Genomic DNA, 15,944 nt, shown 5'->3' on the forward strand with positions numbered 1-15,944 from the left:
AATAGGGGAGATGACGAAACACTCCAACTGGATTTTATGATGGGGGGGGGGCACATTGGACGAATGACAGAACATGGATTTTGTTTTGTTTTTTGAGAAATTAATGCATCAGGAACCAAAGTGACCCCCCCCTTCTACCCCCACGAGAGAGAAAACTTAAATATGTCAATTGCCTTGTTGAGATGAAGAACGTGTGAAATAGGTAGAAAACAGGCAAAAACCACCTCTCCCCCCCACCCTCACTGCACCGGAAAGAACACGCTGACAAACTGTAAGGAGACAGAAATCTGTAATTATACTCATGGTCCCAACAACATTGAACGCTTTACACAATAAATTCAAACTTTCTCTCTCTCTCGAAGTCTTCAACAACAATTTACAGGATAACACTTGGAATTAAAACGAACCTCGACTCCTCTGCTCTCAAGTAGTCTTTAAATTATGACACAATTTCTGTCCCCCCACCCACAGAAAAGCCCCTGACTCAAACCTCTGGCCCAGCATTTTGCCCCTGGCAAGAAAACTCTGGCAGAACATTCAAGCTGGCGGCTCCGGCACTCTGCACATGCTTCTGCAACCTCCCCTGTGCGGGTTGTTCCAGAGATTTTTATTTCAAGTGAAGCTTGGCTGTTTGAATGAAGCGAGGATTCCAGTGTGAACTGGGAAATGTAAGCAGTAAAGAACAAACGTTTTGTGCGGAGGAGACTATAAGATACATCCTACATTAGTCTTTCTTAACCTGGTAGCCTCCAGATGTCCTGGACCACAGCTCCCAGGTTGCAAAAGAGAGTCCTGCATTTTGCAGAAATCCTGATTATTTCAAACAGGTGGTTTGTTTGCTTTTAACCACTGGGTTTCCATCTTCTGTGCTAACTTGGAAATAGCTTTGAGAGAATGTGGTTTTTGGCTCAGAGGCTCCTATAGATGATAAAAGAAAGCAAGATATGGGCACCTTCCTCTCCTCCCACCTGGTTGAGGTGCGTGTGTGTCAGCTGTTTAGTTTCCCACTATGCAACACTGTGATAAAAGAAATCAGCACCATCAGTGAAACTTCAGCCTGCCTTGCAGCAGATTCTCACTCAGCGCATTGCACATGGCCAGAAATATCCAGGTATGGAACACACACGTGGTCCCATCGATTGTTAAGGGCACACACAAACACATGACAAGTCAGCGGTTCAAATCCCTGCGACAGGGTGAGCTCCCATTGCTAGGTCCCAGCTCCTGCCAACCTAGCAGTTCGAAAGCATGTCAAAGTGCAAGTAGATAAATAGGTGCCGCTCTGGTGGGAAGGTAAACAGCGTTTCCGTGCGCTGCTCTGGTTCGCCAGAAGCGGCTTAGTCCTGCTGGCCACATGACCCAGAAGCTGTACGCCTGCTCCCTCGGCCACTAAAGCGAGATGAGCGCCAAAACCCCGCAGTCAGCCACGACTGGACCTAATGGTCAGGAGTCCCTTTACCTTTACCTGCAGGAGACAGGATTCTCACTCTGTCACCCTGCTGAATACTCAACTGGCTAAACGTGGCTGTGCCTTTTTTGAAAGCAGCCTGATCAGCACATGCGTTGACAAGCAAGTGTTAAATTCTCTGTGCTGCCAAGATTTCTGCATGTGTGAAAAAAATGTAGACAAGAGCATTCCCACCCTCCAACCAGGGTGGTCAGGGACTCTAATTGCCCTTTGAACTTGCCCCTTGAAGACTTGTTTAGTGGTAGCTGATGGGCAACGGCCACAATTTCCAGTGGTGCCCTGCTCTGGTGCCCACCCTGGGCTACTTGGCCTCTGCGGGGCTGTTCTACCTGTGCAGAGGGTTGCTAGGCAACCCAGACATGGATGGCCATTGTGTCTCTCTTTCTCTCTCCCCCCTGAATTGCTACCAACAATACATCCCTTCACCCCAAATCAACCTTCTAAGCACATTCCTAACCTGCCTTGTTTATCTGTGCATTGGCCCCCAAAGGAGGTGCACTACATACCCCTCCCCTCTGGGTCCCCCCCCCCCAGGTAAGGGACACACCTTTTGGATGGCATCCTGGGATAAAAGCCCACAAGGCGCTCCATCCACACCCCCATTCCCTTTCCTTTCCAGATCCCTTTTGAAATACGGCTCCTCTGCTTGTGTGAACCAACCTGCAAGGCCCTCGTGCCAGGTGTGAGAATCACAAACTGGGGGTGCCTTTGTTCACTAGTGGGTGGCAGCTCTGAGGGTCCTGAAAGTTTGGAGGTGGCGATAAAATGCCCCTGATATGGTGAAAGCCACCTCCCCATTACCACCTGAGCTTGCTTGGCTGACGTGCTTCACCCTGGCTCCCGTGACACGTGCTCACCTGGGGCGGCCTTCAGTGGCTGATCCACTGGCATCATGACACCCCCCTGAGCATTCAGGCCTCCCGACTCTTCCTGAGCCCACCTCTTGCAATTGGCTTGCTGAACAGTTCTCCTGACTGCATTCCCACCTGGCCCCAAATTTAACTCTCCCTCCTCTCAAATGCATCCTTTCAGCAACCTACTCCTGGTCCTCCTCCACGCTTCCTCTCTCTGTCACCAGACATTACAGTTTCCATCCTCTCTTGCATGGCTGATGAGTTTTGTTTACCTGAAACAAAAACAACCCATTTTCACCCTTCTGAGCATCCACTGAGGGGAGGAGACAGCTGTGCCCCCTCCTCTGGATGACCCACAACCCCCAATTTCCAGCTTTCGCTTCAAAAGAAAGACTAGGTTTGCAGCATTCACAGAACCTGATGGATGAGGTAAAATGTACAGGCATTTCTCTATTTTTTCTCTTTTGGAGAAACCAGCCTGGTCCCCAATTCCAGTGTTTTACTTTGCACAGATGGCCTGGGGGGGGGGGGGAATCTCCTTCGACGCCCCTGTGAGCGTGCAATATGATGAGTGGCAACAGTGAGGCCCTCTGGGGATGGGTCTACTCGGAGTAAAACTTCGCTGTCCACCACTCAAGCATGCCCTGGAATTGGCTTTCTGCACTCTCTCACTCTTGTGCCTCCAACTTAGCACAAAACTGTTTGGATTTCACCAATTTTAATAATAATTTATTATTTATACCCCACCCATCTGGCTGGGTTTCCCCAGCCACTCTGGGCGGCTCCCAACCAAATTAATAATAATAATAATAATAATAATAATAATAATAATAATAATAATAATAAAGTGATAAAACATTAGACATTAAAAGCTTCCCTAAACAGGGCTGCCTTCAGGTGTCTTCTAAAAGTCAGATAGCTGTTTATCTCCTTGACATCTGATGGGAGGGCGTTCCGCAGGGTGGGTGCCACTACCGAGAAGGAATAGGAAAACAGAAATGATAATAACTACCTCAGGGTCTAGGAAACACCAATATGCTTAATTTCTCCAGCCCCTGAATAAAATAAAACCGAAAGGAGCATCTGTGCCACTAAACTCCTGCTGAAGGAAGGGATAGTCTGCAGGAGGGAGAAATGGGGGGGGGGGATCTGAAGGGTGGCTCTCCTTCATTCAGGTGCAAACTTCCTGCACCTTCAGCATCCCACCCCCCGGAGGTTAGAGGTAAGGTCTTTGGAAGGCACCACCACAGCCCCTCTCTGGCCTAACAGCCGACGCCTGGTCTGGAAATGGCAGCCAATATGCCCTCGCACTGGTTCCCACAGGGGCGTCCAAGATGGGGCTTCTTGACCTTTTCGACCAGGAAGGGGGCTGGGCTTCTAATATCAAGTGACTTCAAAATACTGGACTAATCTCACCTGTGTGCATCCCTCTCCTTCCAGGGGAGACTACTTCTGGAAGTGACCATTGGAATAACCACCACCCACTCTGCTCTGGTGCTAACCTTGCCTCACAACGCCACCCACGACCTCCCTCTCCCTACCTCTTTTGCCCCCTCCCCAAAACTGCAAGCAGCTATTCTTGGCTGGGGGGACAATCTGTGGCACACAGTCTAGATTTCAGCCAGTTGTGCTGAGCTCTTTCCCAGGGGCACAGAGACTGAGGACCTTGCGCCTGGTTGTTTACTGGTGCTTGTACCCTGGGTGACATGAGGTCCTTAGATGTTCCTCCATGCCTGGTCAGCCAGTTTGTCAAGGCTTCTGGTCATTTCCTGGTGTCTGTTGAGGACCTCTGCTTGTGTGGAAGACAAAGGCAGGAGACCCTCCCAGCTCGCTTCTTTTGGAGACCACACGGCTTCTGGCTCAAAGTCTCCCACTTTTGCTCTTACGGAACTGCCAGCCTCCACTGGTGGCCATTTCAGAGACTCTCCTCTGGCGCCGCAGCACCCTACAAGCCACCTCTAACCCCCACAATCTGTGCCTGGCAACCAGTGCAAACTAATAGCCTGCTCCCCAAGTGCATGGTTTATGCACGAGCAACGCAGGCCCCTGATGTGTCCAACTCGTCCTCCGAAAGACTGATGCGTAAACAGGTTTCATTGCCAGCCGAGGAGAGGAAAGGACGCCGGAGAGACAAGCTGCCATCCAGATCCCTAGAGGGGCCTTTCTCAGGTCGTCCCAAGGCCCCTTTTGCGGGGGGTGCCTGTCCACCCTCCCCAGCCCGCTCCTGGCTTAGGGCCACCTGGTTTTCGGCACGGCCGCAAGTGTGACCTCTTCCCAGCGTCCTGGGCTCAGACTCCAAGCTGGCCAGGGAGAAGATGGTGATGCTGGTGAGTGTGGAGGTGCCGTGGCCGGGCCCAGAGGTGGTGGTGCTGGTGGCTGCTGCTGTGGTGTCCGTCTCTGCTTCTAGGCTGGGCGAGGTGGTTTTGCTTGACCTCCTCCTCAGGGTTGGAGGGGGTGGGTTCAGCTTGGGGATGAGGGGCTGCAACCTGTCAAACGGAGAAGGGATGGGTGGCTTTGGGTGGCTTTCAAAGGCTTCTCGTGACTTTGCACACTGCCCTGATGTTCGGCAGAGAAACAATTCTACAAATAAATAACTCTATGTTGTGAACGACCCTGTGATCTTTGGATAAAGGGCATTGTACAAACCTAATAAGGAATAAAATAGAATAAAAATAATATATACCGTATTTTTCCATGTATAAGATGCCCCCATGTATAAGACGCCCCCTTTTGGGGGGGCCTCCAAATTAAGAAAACACCCACTCAACACTACCTGTGTATAAGACGAGCCCCAATTTTAAACCCTAGTCTTATACATGGAAAAATACGGTATATTTTATTTGTATTCCCCTATTCATTAAAAAAATATAGATATATCAGAGCAGTTCACAACAACTATAGATAAAATCATTCAATAAAATCCATGTAAGAATGCTAATATCAGAAATCAGCCAACTACTGTGGAAGGATGTATTCTTAATTAGCCCGACAGGCCAGGCAAAATGGAAAAATTTTCAGCAGGCATTTAAAAGTTGAAACAGAAAGCGCTTGCTGAATCTCTAGTGGCAGAGTGTTCCACAGGGCTGGGCTGATGGACACCAAAGGCCCTCCCACAGCGGACCATGTTTTGCATTCTCCATTATTAAACTGCCATTCAGTTTGATCACTTACTGCGTGCAATTAACTTGCACAACTTTAACCTTGCATGGTTGAAAGCCTGCCAGTCAAAACTGCACAAATTAACTGCACGCAAGGCAGAGAGCTTTAAAACTCTTTTTGCATTCTTTCCCCTGGTGAGGAAAGAGATTTTAAGCAAGATCTCACAAGAGCACCCAGAGCCTGAGCAGGACTTGACCGGTAAGCAAGGCAGAGAGCATAATTGTGCAAGAGAGCATAATTGTGCAAGATGTGATCGTCCTGTGTTGAGAAAGGGGTTTTTCCTGGCTGGGATGTGTCCTCAAATCAGGATGGTGCCTCTCACCTGCCTGGACAGGTAGAGAGATGGGGCAGGTGGGAGCATAGGAATCTCTGGCTGTGGTGAAGCTGCATTTGTAGGGTTCTGTGTGAAGGGGTCAGCCACATCCATGGCTCCACCCATTTCAGCCTCTGGCCATGTGGCCCCTTGAAAGCTGCTCAGGAGGAAACGTGGCCCTTGGGCTGAGAAAAGTCCCCCCCCCCCAGCCATCTGGAGCAAAACAGCTGACCACATACAGGTGAAACTCGAAAAATTAGAATATCATGGAAAAGTTCCTTGATTTCCGGAATTCAACTTAAAAGGTGAAACTAATATATCAGATAGACTCATGACATGCAAAGCGAAATATGTCAAGCCTTGATTTGTCATCATTGTGATGATCATGGCGTACAGCTGATGAAAACCCCAAATTAACCATCTCAGAAAATTAGAATGTTCAAGGAAATCAGCAAAACAAGGATTGCAAATCAAGCAAGACTGGACCTCTGAGAAGTAGAAGCAGATCTCGCTTTGAATGTCACGAGTCGATCTCATATATTAGTTTCACCTTTTAAGTTGAATTACTGAAAGAAATGAACTTTTCCACGATATTCTAATTTTTCGAGTTTCACTTGTAGATGACCTTGGAGATACCTCCAGTTCTGATTCTATGAGAGCAGACCAATGGGTGTGACAGTGTCAGTGGCGCTGGCACAACAGCTGCGAAGCTGCAAAAATCTGCATGTATGGCAGCCCACCCCCCTTTCCCACCACACGGTGCCAAGAACCAAGCTGTGCAATTTGCCTCGCATGGGCCCAGACGTGGGTTGATTATGAGCAACTCTCCGCCAAGACTCCCCTACCTCTCCTCCTGTGCCGGAGTGCCCAGGTTGCTGCTCTTCTGCCGGCCGGTTCTTCCCAGCACCGCACAGTCTGCGGCCTCAGACCCCTCCACGCTGCGGAGGCCGTCCGGCCCCTCCAGGACTGCCAGGTGCTCCTCGCTCTCTGCCCAGTGGCTCAGCTGGCTTCCCTTCTCCAGGTTGGACAGATTCAGGTAAGACTCGCAAGCACTGCCCATCTGTGCCACAGGGCTGCCCAGGACGCTGGCCGGTGTCGAGGTGGATGGCAGGTTGATTTCAAGGCTGTAGTGGTTCTTCAAGTTGAGGGAGAGCGACTGAGCTAGCGTCAGATTCTGCAGGGAACGGTCAACTAAAAGCAAGGGGGGGCGGGAATGATAGATAGGTAACAACACAAGGATGGAGCATCCGTGCCTGTTGTCTGATACCAAAGGCTTCCCACAGAGGTTCCTGGGAAGCCCCCAAGATGTGGGTGCAGGCCAACAGCCCTCCCTGGCCCTGTTTTATGCCCCCAGTATCGGGTATTCGAAGGGACGCGGGTGGCGCTGTGGGTTAAACCACAGAGCCTAGGACTTGCCGATCAGAAGGTTGGCGGTTTGAATCCCTGCAACAGGGTGAGCTCCCGTTGCTCGGTCCCTGCTCCTGCCAACCTAGCAGTTCAAAAGCACACTAGTGCAAGTAGATAAATAGGTACCACTCCCACGGGGAGGTAAACAGCCTTTCCGTGTGCTGCTCTGGTTCGCCAGAAGCGGCTTAGTCATGCTGGCCACATGACCCGGAAGCTGTACGCCGGCTCCCTTGGCCTATAGAGTGAAATGAGCACCGACAACTGGACCTAATGGTCAGGGGTCCCTTTACCTTTATCTGGTATTCAGTGTCAGACTGCCTCTGCGCCTGGAGGCTCCATCTATTCATCAGGATAAAGGTAAAGGGTAAGGGGACCCCTGACCATTAGGTCCAGTCGTGACCGACTCTGGGGTTGTGGCACTCATCTCGCTTTACTGGCCAAGGGAGCCGGCGTGCAGCTCACCCCGTACTGGGGATTCGAACCACCGACCTTCTGACCAGCAAATCCTGGGCTCTGGGGTTTAACCCACAGTGCCACCCATGTCCCATCTATCAGGATATAAAGCCATTTATTTGATAGACCACTGAGCACATCTGCTGCTCTAATTCTGCACTGCATTGCAGTAGTGCTGTGGCAAATTCAGAAGCTCAGGGTCCCTTCATGGCAGTTGCAGCCATGCCCTGCACAGCCACCCTCTTTCTCAGACTGTACAACTTTCTAAGGTTATACAACCATTTTATAGTAATTATAGAATGGCAATAATTGGGTATCTTCTGGTGTTGCGTGCAAACTTACTTTACAAACCGTTTTAATTTTACTGAGCCTAACCTACCTGGCAGGGTTGTTAGGAGGATAATGCAGAGAGAGGGAGGATCAGCTGCATCACTGGGCACCAGGAGAGGCCCTTGAGTGACCCTCCATGGAGACACGCCCCCTCCAGACTACTCCGGTCACTCACCTGGATGCCGCAGGTGCACCTTTATCTCTAGTTCCTTGAGCTGCCTCACTAGCAAGGAGACGTGCTGGAGGAGGTCGCGGTTGGTCATCAGGAGCTGCCGGACACGGACCTGAGCTTCAACGCGGGCTGTGGTTTCGGCTGACAGCTGGTCTTTCAGTAGCTGCACCTGCCGGGAGGTGGGGTGGGGATACGATGAGGGGGTCTCATGAGCTGAGGGGGCTGAATGAAGCCACCAGGGGCCCTGCTTGATCAGGCCAATGCACCCTTTGAGCACGACTCTCTGCTTCTAATGGTGGTCAGCTAGAGGTACCACTGGGCAACCCATATGCAGGCAGACGGCAGCCATTCTCTGCCGCTTTTGCCTCCAGTTCAGAGAAACACTGAACACAGAGTTTCCAACTAGGCATTGTGACAGCTATCAATAAAGTTCTCCTCCACAGTGGATTTGTCAGAGGCGCGTTGGTTTTGGTTTCCTTTCCTTTTGAGCCATCTATCATATTTATCCCCTTTAGTACATTATAAACATATGCATATATGCATACTCTCACACACACGAGCACTCACATGCTGTTGCAAGCAGAGTTTGCTTTCAAGCTTCCAAAACCCATTCTTCTGCACTGCTTTTATTCTACTGAGAGTTTAATTACTTTTTAACTATTTGCATTTTGCATGGTTTTAGCTTTTTACCTGAATTGCTTTAATTTGTGTGAGTCACCTGGCGAAAAGCCAGGATGTAAAACAGTAACAACATCCTATATGGGGCAATTAAGGGAAGTTAGTGGCTCTCTCTCTCTCTCTCATTCTCTCTCACACACACAGATACACACCCCACTGTAAAGCAGAAGAGGATTGAGAATGGGCTGGGTGGTGATGCTGAAAACTGCGTCAAAGAAAGTGCAGTCAGGTGGTTGCCAGACAGGTAGGGGCATAGTTACCTGAGCTGCAGCCACCTGCGTCTGCTGCTGCTGCTGGAGGAGCTGGTGCTGGAGGAGCTGGAGGCAGTGCTGGGAGGCCAGCGGGGTCACTGAGGCGGAGGAGCTGGGGCTTCCAGGGCTGCCCAGCGGCTGTGCGGTGGAAGGGCGGAGCGACCCGGTCTCATTTTCCTGGAATCCAGCATGCGGCGAAAAGGAGGGGACAATCAGGAACCCCCTCCACACCTTCCCTTCCACAACACATATTCGTGCCACACAATGAGAACCGCTGGCTGCCCAAGCGATTTGCAGCTCCTCCACATATTTCTTGCAGAATGTCATGACGCGAAGCCTTTTAAAAAATACTTTTTTCTCTCTCCCTGGAGTAGTTCTGCTGATTATTGTGAACGGTTGTCAAAAGATTAGATAAAAAGTGCTGAACAAAAGGAAGAGGAGTGTACTCAAGTGTAGGATGAGCTCCTGACAACCAGCACTCCTGTTTCGGTAGTAGTCATTACCCGAGACAACAAATTAGCCCTGATTTTTGTGAATTTATGCAATTATCGTTTGCACAAAACGGATTGTTTATTTATGTAGCTTGCATACAGCCCTTCTTCCAAGGATCTCAGGACAGCTGGCAGCAAAAAAATCACAAGATAAAAATATGAAATACATAAAAAGAATAAGAACGAAACAGACCAATAACCCCACCCCCATTTAAAAGGACATGGAATGTTAATCAGCCCAAGGCCTGGTTGAAGAGGGAAGAAGAGTTTGGATTTGATATCCCGCTATATCACTACCCAAAGGAGTCTCAAAGCGGCTAACATTCTCCTTTCCCTTCCTCCCCCACAACAAACACTCTGTGTGGTGAGTGGGGCTGAGAGACTTCAGAGAAGTGTGACTGGCCCAAGGTCACCCAGCAGCTGCATGTGGAAGAGCGGGGAAGCGAACCCGGTTCCCCAGATTACAAGTCCACCGCTCTGAACCACTACACCACACTGGCTCTCAAGGGACATTTCACCTGATGCCTAAAGGTCTATAATGAAGGCACCAGGTGAGCCTCCCTAGGGAGAGCATTCCACACATGGGGAACCCCTTGCTGACAATAAGAACATAATGTGCTTATTGTTACAGTTTGAACTTCTATGAACATATGAAAAAAACCAAAACCCCACCTTGTATAGATTTTAAAAATAAAATCCCATCTCTTCTCTAGGTTTGGCCCCTAGCCCCAAATGTTTGTAGAGGTGGAGGGCAGGAGTGGTGCCCCCACGTCTGGCTTCTGCCTCACTGAGAAAGTGTGGGCTAGGGGCTAATTGCCTTGACTTCACAGACACCTTAAATCAGTGCTCCCCAAACATTTTGGGACCACCTCTCCCTTGGTTCCATAAACTCATCCCTAGTACACCCAGTGCTGTAGCTAAGACAGGGAACGGCTAACCAGGTTTTTGCCCCAGGTGAAGCCCCCAGATGGGTGCCACCAACGCTCCCAGCCTGGGTATGTGTGTACGCAAATGTGCATTGGTGTGTGTATACCAAATGGGGTCTTTGACCTGGGTGAAATAAAGCCTAGTTTCACCCCTGCCAGGACCCCCTACATTACCCTGCAAATAGCCTTATTCAGAGTAGCAGTTTGCACAGCCCACTAAAGACGACAGCAACACTATAAAACTCATAACAGTATCAATTGCACATTTATCCAAAATCCAGCTGAACCTGTTTACAGTGGTACTTCTAGTTGCGGACACAATCCGTTCCGGGGTGCCGTTCGCACCCCAAAAAGTCCGCAACTAGAGCGGCACTTCTGTGCAAGCGCGGAGTGAGATAGAGTGCTCCTGCACATGTGCAAAGCACGCAAAATGCTTCTGTGCATGCGCGAAGAGCGCAGAACACTTCTGTGCATGCGCAGTTTCTTCAGTGGTCTAATCTCAACGTCTCTTAAGCTTAAACCAAGAAAGAGTATTCTTTATAAGACTGAATATCAATATTAGACCACTGAAGAAGCCCGGAAAACTATCTTGGGAGTGTGCTACCTGCAAGCCCCAGTTAAAGGGCCCCATCGGCCTTTTGATTACTTGGACTGCCAGGATGAAACAGGTGCAACACCCTGCTTGTATATTGTATATTGCACCCTGTCTCTACAACTCTCCAAGCATCTCTCGGTATTGTGAATATCACCGAACTTACCTTTTGTTGGTATCTTCATGAACTTATCTAAAAGACTGAGTTAAGCATTTAAAAAAATCTATTGAAACCAGACATTATAGGCTGGGTAGTTCACAAGTTTTTGTGGCTTTGTTTAATGTTTTGTATTTTTCTCAGAAGGTTGATAAAGTACTGTATTTTTCGCTCTATAAGACGACCTAGTTTTTAGAGGAGGAAAACAAGAAAGCAACGCAAAGGCTCCTGAGCGAAGAGGGAGGAGCGCTCCCGCTGCGCTCAAGAGGCTTTGTGTGGCTATCCCTGAAGCCAGGAGAGCAAGAGGGATCTTCTTGCTTCAGCGATAGCTGCGCAGCCTGCATTCACTCCATAAGACGCACACACAGTTCCCCTTACTTTTTAGGAGGGGAGAAGTGCGTCTTATAGAGCAAAAAATACGGTATGTATAATTATTCTGTGTATATTAATCGCCAACGTGTTGCATGAGTTGCACAACTTCCATCAGCAGCACAGGTTGCATTTTTCTAGCATAAAGTGGAGCATGGCCAGCTTGCTCCAGCCACTCTTTCTCAGCCTAATCTACCTTGAGGGTGGCTGAGATGGCAGAACACAGTTGCAAAGTGGAGGTACCTGTTCATGCTCTTCTGGGCCTCCGCGGAGGAGAAAAAAACATTGCATTGGGCTCTTACCTGGCTGCTCCTGTCCTTCAGGATCATCCCAGATTGTGGGACCCCTAGGTTGGGTGCGGCCAAGCGCAGCTCACAGGCTCCAAAGTCGGGTGCGAATGCTCCCTCAGGGCCGTTTTCTTCGTCAGCCATTGCTGCCCCAGCCAGCTGGAAACCTTGGAAGTGACACAACAGAGAGCAGAGGGGGTCACTCTCCCAAGGGCGAGGGAGCCCATCTTGCGGGGGGGCTGCCTTGCAACCTGGGAGAGCGTTGCCTTGAAGGTGGCCCCCGATTTCAACCTCATGCAGGTACTCCCTCATCAACTCAGCCAAGAGAAGACAGCGTGGTGTTTCCCGCTTCCAGGAACATTTAGACAGGTGTTGACCTTACTGGGGCTTCTGTGTTGCGAAGAGAATGTCAGCAATGTCTAGGCAACATAATGACCATGTACATACGCGATAGGCAATCTTTACAGAATTCCTTCAAACCATAAGAAGTACAAAATGAAATCTTTAGTCTCAAAGTCTCTGAAAATCTTTAAATGAAGCGAGGTACCAAACTCTGTAGGATGAAAGACAAGCTGTGAAGCTTTGTGCATTCAGCAAATATGATGTCCAACACTGAACAGTGATTCCGGATATTGACTGCTGTTTTGTAGAATGTAGTCAATATATGTAAATGAAAATAGCAAATGCTGCCGAACAGTGCTCATGTAATAATGTAGTCAATAATGTGACTACATTATTACATGAGCACTGTTCCACAGCATTTGATATTTTCATTTACATATATTCATTCGAAATAAGATGGGCTTATGAAGCAATTCTATATCCTCCCACCACGCTGACGAAGAATTCTACGAAACAGTAGTCAATATCCGGAATCACTGTTCGGTGTTGGACATCATATTTGCTGAATACACAAAGCTTCACAGCCTGTCTTTCATCGTACAGAGTCTGGTACTTCGCTTCATTTAAAGATTTTCAGAGACTTTGAGACTAAAGATTTCATTTTGTACTTCTTGTGGTTTGAAGGAATTCTATAAAGATTGTCTATCACGTATGTACATAGTCATCGTGTTGCCTAGATGTTGCTGGTGCTTACTGGGGCTTCAGCACCAAATGAAGGTTTTTTTGTCAATTCAGACAAAACTACCCACAGGCCTGAGCCATGTCCAGCAGAAACTTGATAAAACAACAGAACTGTACTATATCAGAATCTATATCATTCCCCCCGGCCCACATTTGTTTTTATTTTCATTTCCTAATGCATGGAAAGCAATAACAACGGTAATAAAGAGTGAGAGAAATGATCCCAAGGAAGAAAGTGGGGAGGGGGAGGAAAGAAAGGACGGGAATGAGGAGGGAGTTGGTAGCATTCCGAAAACAGCACTGCATATTATCCAATAATGTTTTTCCAGAGAACTCCACTGAGAAGAGTGCAGCTGCCAATGAGGTCCCTTTTATTTTTAGTACATTTGATAAACGGATGCCAAGCATAATTTACAAGTAGATAAATAGGTACCGCTCCAGCGAGAAGGTAAATGGCGTTTCCATGCGCTGCTCTGGTTCGCCAGAAGCGGCTTAGTCCTGCTGGCCACATGACCCGGAAGCTGTACGCCGGCTCCCTCGGCCGATAAAGTGAGATGAGCGCCGCAACCCCAGAGTCGGTCACGACTGGACCTAATGGCCAGGGGTACCATTACCTTTACCTTTTTAAGGTTCAGGTATATTTTGTTATCTTTTCCCATTAATGCAATGGTCCAGGTCTTGAAGTACCAATACTCTTGCAAGTTTCCTGGAGCTGACATCTTCCGTATCATTTATTGTATGTTCTTGTTCTACGTGCGGTTATTTATAAATAACAAGAAGAAGAAGCTCCTCTTGTACATAGCTTTGGATTTTTTTAAAAACACGAATTGATTAATGTGTTAGATGGTCAGGATGGACGTGAGAGACCTGGGTCCAAATCTCTCTTCCCCCCACCCATCCCCAATGGCCATGAAGTTCACTCAGTGTGACCTTGGGGGCCAATGACTGACTCTCAGCCTAAACTACCTTGCAGGGGTGTTCTGAGGATTTGAATGAGGAGTGGGGAGAACAATGTACTTTGCCACCTTCAGCTCCTTGAGAAAAAGGTGGGACATCAATGCAAGAAAGAAGGCGCTTTAAGGATTTGCAACTAAATACCGGAAGAACTCTCTGACAGTAATAACCATTTGACAGTGAAAAGGTCTCCCTCTGGAGGAGCTGGACTCTAATTCCCTGAAGGTTTTGAAGCAGAGGCTAGATGGCCATCGGTCATGGGTGTATTAGCTGAGATTCCTGCAGGGTGGGGGGCGGTTTTGGACTGGATGATCCTTAATGATAATAATAATAACAATAAATTTTATTTATACCCCGCCCTCCCCAGCCAAGACTGGGCTCAGGGTGGCTAACACCAGGTATAAAAACAACTGATTAAAATACAACTTAAAAACAAGACTAAAATGCAGCCTCCTTTCAGTAGAAACTCAAATCAAAAACTTTTTGGGGATGAAAATGTCAAATCTTCATCAAGGCCAGCTATCCAGACTGGTCCTATGTGGGCCAGAAAAAAGCCACGCAAATCCCCAAATAGGAGTTCCATCACAGAAGGAAAAGGAAAGAGGGGGAGGGGATCAAGTGGATTCCAAAGGCCAGGCTCTGCCTTACAGGCCCTGCGGAAAGAAATCAGATCCTGCAGGGCCCTGGTCTCAGGAGACAGAGCGTTCCACCAGGCGGGGGCCAGTGTTGAAAAGGCCCTGGCTCTGGTTGAGACTAATCTGACTTCCTTAGGGCCCAGGACCTCGAGGGTGTTGCTGTTAATGGACCTTAAAGTCGTCTGTGGGGCATACCAGGTGAGGCAGTCCCGTAGGTACGAGGGTCCTAGGCCGTGAAAGGCTTTAAGGTCAAAACCAGCACCTTGAACCTGACCCTGTGCTCCACCGGGAGCCAGTGCAACCTTTCCAATACTATAGTTCCATGATTCTATGCTCCCTAACATGTAACCATACATAAAATGTATGAAATTAGAAAGAAGTAATAGTTATTTAAATGAACAAGCAAACACCAAACTGCACGCTCTCATCTTCTTTTGGGTGCCCCCTGAAGCTTCAAAAAACAGTCAGTGTTTATCCTCCTCCTTCTGAGGAGAAAGGCCACCACCAGGCAGGTATTTTAAATATTAAGAAACCAAGCCCCAACCCTTTTGAAATGCCCACGCAGATCTGACCCAGACCCCTCACCTTCCACCTGGGGGTCATCCGCGGAGTTGTTGCTGGCTCCATCGGCCTGGCCATCAGCGTTCTGCAGGGCATGTTGGAGGCTCAGCTTGTGGCAGACTTCAAAGGCTTGGCCCACTGTCCGAACCACCCGCATGGCCTGCGTCTGTGGGGAGAGAGAAGGCCCCCCTTAGCATGAGGAGAGACAGGGGGAGTTAAAGGCAGCAGCAGTGGTGGGGAAGGAGGAGGTCCCGTGGCAAAGGGCCCCCTGCCCAAGCCAGCCCACCTTCTTCTTGGATTTGAAGACGTTGCACCGGAAAGAGTTGTTCGCGCCGTCCCTGGCGATGTAGCTGAATATCTTCAGGTCCTGGGAATCATGAGAGACGTAGAAGATCCTGAGGAGAGGAGAGGAGGTCCGCAAAGTGAACCAGGAGGAATAATAATAATAATAAATTTTATTTATACCCCGCCCTCCCCAGCCAAAGCTGGGCTCAAGGCGGCTAACAACAATCAAAACAATCCAACATTCTAAAAACCTTTCACTATAAAAATTAATCAAAATCAAATTGATGGCAACCATTAAGCAAGATTCTGTGCAGATAGCCAGAGGAAGGGGTCAGGCTGTGCCCTGACCAAAGGCCTGGTGGAACAGCTCTGTCTTACAGGCCCTGCGGAAAGATGTCAGGTCCCGCAGGGCCCTAGTCTCCAAAGTCCTGGGCACAGGGGAATGGTAACAGCATAGCTTGGGAGTTGCCTTAAGGTAAAGGTAAAGGGACCCCTGACCATTAGGTCCAGTCATGGCCG

At 48.9% G+C, this 15,944-nt stretch overlaps 1 protein-coding gene across 2 annotated transcripts in view; it reads right to left on the minus strand.

Annotated features, from left to right (window-relative positions):
• Window positions 1–272: 272 nt before the first annotated feature.
• Window positions 273–15,944, minus strand: part of LOC310669268 (carboxyl-terminal PDZ ligand of neuronal nitric oxide synthase protein-like) — a 51,228-nt gene continuing 35,556 nt past the window's right edge. For both annotated transcript variants that reach the window (XM_083423079.1, XM_083423080.1), the window contains 7 exons: window positions 15,427–15,535; window positions 15,165–15,306; window positions 11,923–12,074; window positions 9,095–9,262; window positions 8,160–8,325; window positions 6,640–6,985; window positions 273–4,808 (listed from right to left, as the gene is read on the minus strand). In XM_083423079.1, the coding sequence (XP_083279205.1) occupies window positions 4,346–4,808; window positions 6,640–6,985; window positions 8,160–8,325; window positions 9,095–9,262; window positions 11,923–12,074; window positions 15,165–15,306; window positions 15,427–15,535 (1,546 nt within the window). In that variant the 3' untranslated portion in view covers window positions 273–4,345. The remainder of the gene's footprint in view (window positions 4,809–6,639; window positions 6,986–8,159; window positions 8,326–9,094; window positions 9,263–11,922; window positions 12,075–15,164; window positions 15,307–15,426; window positions 15,536–15,944) is intronic.

Source organism: Podarcis tiliguerta (genome assembly GCF_965153285.1).
Source record: "Podarcis tiliguerta genome assembly, chromosome: Z".
Lineage (NCBI taxonomy): Eukaryota > Metazoa > Chordata > Lepidosauria > Squamata > Lacertidae > Podarcis > Podarcis tiliguerta.